The sequence below is a fragment of the Thunnus maccoyii genome, chromosome 20, assembly GCF_910596095.1.
Source record: "Thunnus maccoyii chromosome 20, fThuMac1.1, whole genome shotgun sequence".
Lineage (NCBI taxonomy): Eukaryota > Metazoa > Chordata > Actinopteri > Scombriformes > Scombridae > Thunnus > Thunnus maccoyii.
The window spans coordinates 7,035,870-7,045,178 of NC_056552.1; the positions used below are offsets into that span (position 1 = coordinate 7,035,870).

The 9,309-nt window shown below is 38.7% G+C and overlaps 1 protein-coding gene across 7 annotated transcripts in view; it reads right to left on the reverse strand.

Annotated features, from left to right (window-relative positions):
- Positions 1-2,445: 2,445 nt before the first annotated feature.
- Positions 2,446-9,309, reverse strand: part of LOC121887523 (dickkopf-related protein 3-like) — a 36,755-nt gene continuing 29,891 nt past the window's right edge. For 6 of the 7 annotated variants that reach the window (XM_042398336.1, XM_042398337.1, XM_042398339.1 and 3 more), the window contains 4 exons: positions 4,728-4,880; positions 3,822-3,996; positions 3,488-3,689; positions 2,446-2,725 (listed from right to left, as the gene is read on the reverse strand). In XM_042398336.1, coding sequence (XP_042254270.1) covers positions 2,665-2,725; positions 3,488-3,689; positions 3,822-3,996; positions 4,728-4,880 — 591 coding nt within the window. In that variant the 3' untranslated portion in view covers positions 2,446-2,664. Of the gene's footprint in view, positions 2,726-3,483; positions 3,690-3,821; positions 3,997-4,727; positions 4,881-9,309 lie in introns of those variants that run through there. The other variant, XM_042398342.1, reaches the window with a different exon arrangement.

Genomic DNA, 9,309 nt, shown 5'->3' on the forward strand with positions numbered 1-9,309 from the left:
TGTATCATACAATCATAGAAAACTAAAGAAACCATTCACATTGAAGAAGCTGTAAAAAGAGAATTTAACTTTCTATTGATCGACTCGTTGTAGCTCTAATATATTCAGCATCATTGTGGCAGAGGACGATGAGACAGAAATTTCCACAGCTTCAAGGTCAAAATAAAGATCACAGATATCAAAGTTATGATTAACTTTGCCAACAACTCAGGGATAATAGAATTTGCAGCATCCATCTCCATTTTTTCAAAATTTCACATATTTGCATGTATTTTTATATTTGCATCTGACCAGCGATAAAATACTGTAGGAACTGGTATGGACATAGATTTTAGTGTCATTTCTACGAGAATATCTAAAAGTGTAGCTGCATATTTGGTCATGTCACAAACAAATTTTGAGGACAGAACCTGAGGCGTACAGAGAAACAGGCAGCCCTGTTACTTCACTTTGTCCCCTTTGGCCAAAGAGGACAAAGCGAAGAAACAGAATGCCATTTAAGAAGCTAAATAGTGAAAACAGACATGTATGGATACCTCAAAATGTGATGCTAGCTCAGATAAGAGCTGGCGACACTAGTAACTAGTGCTCTTAAGTGGGGATGATAGGCCTGTGTTTTGCAGCATTCAGCAATATAAGGTTTCACACAGTCTTGAGCTATTAGATATCGCTTTTGTCTGCTAGTCTTGTTAGCCTCTTGTGTGTGTGAAACGTGCGTTCTCATTGACCCTTTACACCATGGATATTGGTTTATATCAAGCTACTTAAAGCCTCCATAACCTCATATTTACACTAGTTACCTGAGCACACATCATTTTTGATCTAGTTCATTTGACAGATTATCTTATTTTGCTTTTTGTCTACATCAAGTTTGTCAAGAAATCCAAATAAACTTGAGTTGCTCAAAGGAAAAATCATCAAAGTTAGATATGACGACCAATGCACCAATAAAGTTTGAAATCTTTCTGTTTCACATGCAGTTCCATACAGAGAATCAAGTAGCTCCTTGCAAAGACTTAATGATAAGAGCTGTAAAACGATAGCCAAGAGGTTAGAAACTAATGTCCTTCACAGAACAATTCAAGTCACCCTGCAATTGAAGGGGCAAACTGCAGACGATTAGCATCTGAATGGAGCAACGGGGGAATTTGTAAGGGTTAGTTCGAGGAAGATACCGATCTAAGAGTGGGTCAAGGGACAGCTAGCGTTACAGCATCTGGTGATGCTAACAATCAGGAGCTGCGAAATTCCATCATGTTATGTAACCACGGGCCTACGATCCAAGAAGCGTCCTCAGTGAGTTCAGAGGGAGACAGAGTCTGTTTGCATGTGTCAGTAAAGTCCACTTTGAGCGTTAAAGCGGTACTATAGACAAAGTCTATCTTCTGAAACAGCTGTGTAAGTTTGCAGCCGGCTTAGTTTCAATGTGGCTATGCTAGATTGTGAGATTTATTATTTTTTCTGTTGCTTCCAAGGGCCTCTGCTATTAAATTCTTCATTGTATGTGAAATTTCTATATATTAAATATGCAGATTGCAGATGTTCAAAACTTTGCATTTGGCCCAATGCAACTTTCTCTTGGGGAAATAAAGGTGTGACTGATTTTTTGAGGGTGAAATATCACTCTCTTTCACTTTATTCTCTGTTTTCTTGTAAAATCATGACTTCATTCTTAAAATATTAGACCATTTTTTTAACTCATTACCTTTTTTCCTCAAAACATGTGAAAATACTTTATCTTGAAATGTGTTTTTCATCCCTAAAAGTGTGGCCCCAATACTCTCATACTTGTGTCTTCATTTATAACTTATTGCGACATAAATTGCTGAGATATTTAACATCCTTAGTTGAGCTCAGAGATAATAACCATGACACCAGATCACAGGGGAGGTTGGCTTTAAAAGTTCCTCATGTAAACTCTGAACTCTTAAGTTTTGTCAGCTGATATTCTTCATAATGTTTGTTTTAAGTAGTGTTTCTGTGAGTGTGTAGGACGATTGTTTTGTGATTGTGATGTGAATGAGCTGTCTTACTGTGATTCTGTATATATGTAACCTCTTCTCAGGACTCTCTTGCAAAAGAGATCTTGATCTCAATGCAATTTCCTGAATAATTAAAGCTTAAACAATAAATTAAATCTACCAAAGGAGTGTTAAAGTCATACTGAACCCAAAATCCATCCTTTGATTTTGAATTACTCACCTACTGTAGACTGAAACAAGGAGTTTTGACACACTGCTTTATATTTTGGTTTAATTTGTATATAATCATTGAAAAACCTATGAAAAACACCTGTATGTTCACCACAAGAGAGCAGCAAACCTTTCCCTCAACAGTATCATGCTTGTGTGTGTGTATGAGCACAGTAAGTTGAATTTTTAAAAAAGGAAGATATGGTCATTGCTTTTGAAAAAGATTTCTTTTATTCATTAAATTGAAGGAGAATAGACATTTATAGATATAATCAAAGATCACTAAATGCATGAAGAAGATACTGTATAAGACACCATGGCTACATACAGTAGTGCTTTTGTTAAAATGTACAAAATGAAACAATAAAAAAAAATCCTTGCTGTAAGAGTCTAGGGAAATACGTACATTTCTTTATGTACAATCATATACAACATATTTACATAATAAATAGATTTAGTATTGAGACTGGCATCAAGGTTTGGGCACTTGGCAGGTCCAACTTGTACGGTCTGGTTGGTAAATAAAATCCCTCCTGAAAGACAAACAAAGTGAGGTTGAGCCTGGTAAATCATGTGATTTGTATGAAAACTTGCAAATATATTGAACGTTTAAAACAGGACGTTTTAAGCATATAGAGTATATATATAACAAAACATCCTATAAGATGGTTTTCAGTGAGTTACAAGTTGTTCTCCTTTGCCATGTTGGATGAAAAAAAAGGTGTTAAAGCTTAAATAACTGTTGCATATACATTAAGCTTGTTATGCATTTAATAATATCAGCTACTATTTCTTAATAGACATGACAGCAAGTTTTACATCTTTCGTTATACCAGGGATGGTGGCCCTGTTGACCCCACTCCCCACCACCACCTCCGTTAACAATTTGTGCTTTGGGGTTTTCTGTCTGTCAGTTACTTTGAGTCTCTTTGACAAGGAAGAAAAATGCTTGGAATAAAAAAGACGATAGATTAACAATAACTGTGACCATTAGACCTTTCCCATCTATCCACACTTCACCTCTATAAACTTTGTTAGCACAATATGAACTAAAACAAAGTCTTAAAACAACATTTTGAGGTCAAATTCCCTAACCAATTTGCAATTTATCAAATTTTGTACAACCATTTGACAAATAGAGACCCTAGTGGGAATCTGGGCACTTAAAATAATCCAGTTTTGTTTAGATGTATTTTGAGTGAATCATTTCAGCTGATAGCCTTCAAAAAACAGTATGTTCACATTTCATACAATTACCAGCCACAGAGGCAGCTGTGTTCATTTGCTGTACTTACTCTCTCCAGTGTGGTGCCCTGTTTTCACGACACAGCAGCCCCTCATCACACGGGCAAATCTGGTTTATGCTGAAGGCCAGGCCGCCATCTGGCACATAGCAGCTCTCACCGCGGATCAGCCGTCTCTTGCACACCAGCTCACCGTGGTGTCGGGCGCAGCACATAGATGCCCCACAATCCCTGTTGACTTTACACCTGGCACCTGGATGACATAAACACGTCAGATCATCTTTAATCTCTGAACAGTTTATTGACATGAATGGTTTTGATTGGGTCATAAATAAATAGTTTAAAAATTAACTCCAGCCTTGACACTGCAGAGACGCACTCTTACCCTCTTGTCCATTGGGGATGCTGCGGTGGCATTTCCCAAACATGCAGTTGAGCCCGCGGACACACTGGGCGTCCCTCCGACAGTAGTGGCCCTCCCCTCGTAGGGGCACACAAAGACCAAAGTGGCGATCACAGGAGAAACCGCGCCCACATGCCCTGTCATGGTCACACACAGCCTGAAGAAAAAAGTGGAATATATTAAAACTTGAAAGACTTCCTTTAAATAATGTCCAAAATTTAAGTTGTAACAGCAGCTTCCTGAAAATAGTTATGTAAAGACTTCACTGTGTTGCGCTTGTGCAAAAGTAACCACCTCACACTTTACATATAAGTAGAGAGAAGTAACACGGACTTAGGGAGCAACTTTTCTCGACGCACACTTTGTGACAGACTGTGTTTTCCTGTTCAGCTGCAGTGGAAGGATCGTAACAAAAAGAGGGAATTTGGCACTAAAAAAGACAGTGACTTTGAAAGATATTGACTCGATTTGATTAATTTGGGCAGCTGAAACTTCATATTAGCTTCAAATAAACTTTAAAATTAGTTTTTGCACAGAGGGATGGATTTTGTCTCCCATCACTAACACTGAAAGTGCATTATGAAGGGATCTTCTAATGACTATTATGACAAGGAGGAATGATTACATTAAGAAAAATATGTGTCAGTGTTTGTTTGGGTGCCTGACTGTTCTTTTAGGACTGACTTGAACATTTGTGAACCTATCCTTTAAGAAGAAATATTTTACTACACAAAAATAGAACTGCCTGTGCCCAAAGGAATATTCGTGTATGTATGTACATGTAATACACATTAAAGTCTATTGCTCAGTGTGTTTTTGAAGATTAAATAAAGGTTGAAATTTATTCAAGAGCAGCATTATATTCCTGTACAGTATCCAGTATCTTACCGTGGTTGCTTTAGCTACAGGGACACTTTCTCTAAGTGCCTTTGCTCCTTCTTTGGGAGGACTGTGAGGCATGTTGAGCATCCAGGCCCATATGTGTGCATCGGTCCAGGAGAAGCTGATACACAGGCAGATCATCCACAGATTCCCCAACATCTCCACGCAACAAAAAAAAATAATAATAAAAAATAAAAAAGTGTGAGAAACTGAAATCAAGTAGGCTGGGTGACTCACACAGAAAGGAAAATTGAGTCAGTTGTTGATGACTCCACAACAAAATAACAGTTTTGTTTTTGTGTTCTATCGAGATGGAAAAGTCCCACTTAATGTGTAGAAAGTCAGGACTGCAGGGATCCATGCAGTGACAGTGGTTGGCACCTCTTCCAGTGTGACTTTTATAGGTCATCAGGGCTTGACCCCCCCCCCACCCTCCCCACCTAGCTGTTTGTCCAAACAACAGGGTAGGAGGAGACAATTAGTTGTTAATGGATTAACTAAATTGCCCTGGTCGCCCCCCGCAGCCAGAAAATAGTGGCAAAATGACCAGTCGTGGAGCAGGGAGAAAGGGAAAGAGGGGAGATGGGGCCGGGAGGGGATGGATGGACATGATGGGCTGACAACAGCTTCACACAATAGAGCCGAGACAAGCACCACCTCTGTGTGGTTATCTCAGAGAGTCAGACAAACAAACGAGGAGGACAAAAGCAGACAAATACATGTCATGTTTCACTGCTCACTGAGTGACAGGTAAAGCCACTGTGGGACCTGGCCCCCAAACACTCCTGGCCCCGACCTCGACCGCCCCCCCTTACCCTATCCCACTTCAGACCCCACGCTGAGAGCAATTTGCAGAAGTGCACCCCGCAGACGACCCCATGATCTCATTAAATGTAATTACCATCAGCGATTAGTTCTCAGGGGGAGAAGGGGAGTGAGTGGAGGGGAGACAAGTTGCTGTTGGGAAACAAACATTCATTTTTGCACATTTTTGCACATTTTTTTCTGGCATTTCTGATATCTTTTTACTTGCTCAAAAGGAATAAGACCACAAATCACTCCAACTATAATCCATTACAATAAAAAAAGAGGGTAATAACTTTGATATCCTGAAAAATTTCTGATTCTGTATCTTGAGATGCAATGATTCCTTGAAGTCAAGGGTTTGATAATATGCTGTCAGTGTGGCTTTAAAATAAACAAAAGAAGAAGAAAAAGCAGTTTTTTGACTGTTACGCTAAATATCAGCTGATATACTGTAGGAATCATTTCCCAAGTTAAGAAAGTTGATAAAATGATTTTGCTCCTAGATCTTAAAGTAGGGCTGAATATTTATCACTATGAGAATTTTTTTAGGACTGTTTTCTTTATCCGAGACAATAAGTACAGGCCCTGGTCTAAGAGATGGCAGTGGTCAAAGGACTGTTTTGGCTATTTAGCACCAAATGGGCTAACCTACAGCAGTGTATTGCTGCCACTATGACACAAAACAATTGCTCTGTTTTTTGTTATATCTTACCATAACAAGATAGTTTTGCAATATAACAAGATAAAGTGGTATGTTATTATTACATGAAAAGTTTCCTGTTAAAACTGAACAATTTTATATGTACTGATAACGAGAAAAGTATGTAATTATAACATGAAACTATATTGTTATAACGTGAGAAGGATTGTGTTAAAACAAGAAAAACATTTTTGTTATAACAAGAAACAACAACAGAGCACATTTTCTCTCATCGTGGCAGCAATACTCTGCCGTGCAACCTGAAAATCCTCTTTCTGGCAAAACAACAGGACTCACAGGAGGTGTTGAAGTTTCAGCTTTTGCCCAAGCTTAGTGATTCACACAGATACAATTTCATACACAGCATGTTGGACAAAGCAAATATCCATGGCAAAACACAAACTACAGATGGAGATTACCTCACATAAATCTACATGATAGGGCAAAAGCGGAAAACAGCTGTAAACTTTTGTTTGTTTTCATTGACCATGTAAGTGTTGTCAAGCACATCCTATCAATTTAAGAATCTTTCTCTGTGCTCATTCATCAAGTTCCTTCTCATCAGAACAGCTTGGCTCAAGAAGTACTGACTTGAAATTCTTGGATGTGAGAAGTTTAAAGAGCGAGTGTGGGTCGATACATGTCCTTGTAAGACCTGCACTACATCTAATTCAGGTAGGATCTGAACCCTCCATGCTACTTTAAGTTATGATCACACTGGAGATGTCCATTTACTGTGGGAAGAGTGAGAGCTGATCTCTCCAACAAAGGCTGAACTTTACTTTGTTTAACCATAACTTCTGTGTTAATTCAAACTCAAACTGTCTGAGCAGCTTTCCCCGACATTAGCATTCACTGTTTCGTTAGCATTCAGTATTTTCACTCAGACTGAGATGCCTGGATAATTGTTAGTAATTTACATATTCTAAGTGGCAGACAGCACAGATCCGTTTTGTAGATATTGCAGCTATCTTAGCTCCAGGTACTTAAGTCCTTATCAAAACAGGCTAACACAGACTAATGACGTAATTGGCTGTCAATTAGAAGGCACAATAGCAGCAACTGGATCAATTAGCAATATGTAAATAAGTATTGTATCATGATTATGCAGCCATATGAGAAGTTTAACTGTTCTGATTTATGTGTATTGATTTATGTGTATAAATGAAACAATGGAATACGTTTTTCTCCATCCCAGTTACCTTGTTTGAGTCACAAAGATTTCTAAGTAAGATTCAAAATTCCTGCAGATTCAGCATCAGCATCCTATTCACTTGAATGGGAAAATGGTCTCAGACTTTTGGACCTTACTGCAGCCAATATTTTGAAACTTGTATACTGGAACCTTAGTCGGACATTTGGGGAAAACTTGTGATGATTATACATCATTTAAAAATTCCCCTCAGTCCCTAATGAGGTGGTTTTGGATTCCCAGCACTGCATTTTGCAACACTCAGACTCCAACTCTAACTTTACTTTTTATGTTTCTCCAAACACGTATTCTTGTTCTACATCTGTACTTACAGCAAGGTATCCCCCCCTTTCATTTACCCAACGGCAATGGCAGATAACTGTCTCCACACAGTCCTTAACATGCTCTCCCAGTGTTAATGACTCTGCTAATGACGTTGTAATGAATGTGCTTGCTGTCACAATCAACATAACCGTGGGTCTTGCAATTAGGGACTAACAAAAACTACGGGCAGGGTGATGTTTGTCCATTGTAATGGACCTTGACCCCCCACAGGGAGCTATGAATAGTTGAAGGCATGAGGAGTCTGCCTTCCCATCACCAAAAAAAACATGTTCAGTGCTGGAATGGATGGACGATTGGAAATGAGTCCCAGTGAGTGAATGTGTATTCAGGGAGTTGAAGAACAATGGGGTAAATGTTTGGTTCTCCAGGATTCAATATGTAGTTTCAGTATTACACTGCTAGGGTGTTGTTTTCCTGATATAGAAGATGCCAGCTTCTTAGGCTAATGAATAATTATAGATAGGGGAGGGTGAAGGGATTATAGGCAGTTAGTGTTATGTTAATTGGGCTATTTGTTCTTAGGTTATGTGCCAGTATGCTTTTCCGAAGAGGAGGGATCTCTGACAAACCAAACTTTTAGTGCGCATTAACAGTGGTGGTGATGGAGGTAGAATAGAGAGCTTTACAATTTATGAGAGGGATACAGAAACACTCAGCTTTAATCACTTATTTATATTGGTATCATAAACAAAATAAGAATCTGACAGGTTATACATAATCTATTAAAAACAAGGCTAAGAGTCTACAGTCATGCTAGCGGGGTACATACTGATGCGAAACAGGTGCGATCTTTATCAAGATCATCAAGTACAACTGAAGCCAATTGGATGTAATTCGTTTTGCAAGTATTTAGTATACTTAGTCCAAAGTATTGGATAAACAGAAATTTTTGCCCGGAGGATGGGGAAAGGTCTGGGGATCACCATCTGTACCAAATTTCATGGTGATCCATCAAAGCGGTTGAGATATTTCGATCTGGACCAAAGTGGTGGACCAACCAACGGACAATCCCTACCTTTGATTTAAAACAATGTTTTTCAAATACTTAACAATGGTACCAATCTTCATACAATATATGTATGGTCATATATAGGTGTCTTAATTAACATTGCTGCAACTGGGAATAAATTTAGACAAATGGCCCACATTGGAATCGCTCAGTGTTGTCATTTTGCCGGTGTCTGGCTGCAGCTCTGTAATACTCCTGGCAATGTGAATGTCAGCATTTGAGCACACAGCGTTCTAACGTTTACTCTCTAAATTGAAGTCACATTTTAAAACAATGTGCTAGAAATACCCCAGTGCCATTTAATGTGTTAGTGGTCAGACATTCCATACCACAGGCGGAGCTGTTTTAAGTGAAGTGAAGGGTGAAATTAAGCCAGAAAATGCTAACAGAAAGCAAATATTGCCCTTAAACACTTTTAAGTAGAGCTTATAATCAATAAATGGCACTAGAAATGTCAAGGTTGCGTGTAAAATGCAGTTTCACTCATGTTTTCTGCAGCTGTAGAAAATTGTCAAGATTTGATTGGTCTGTCTTT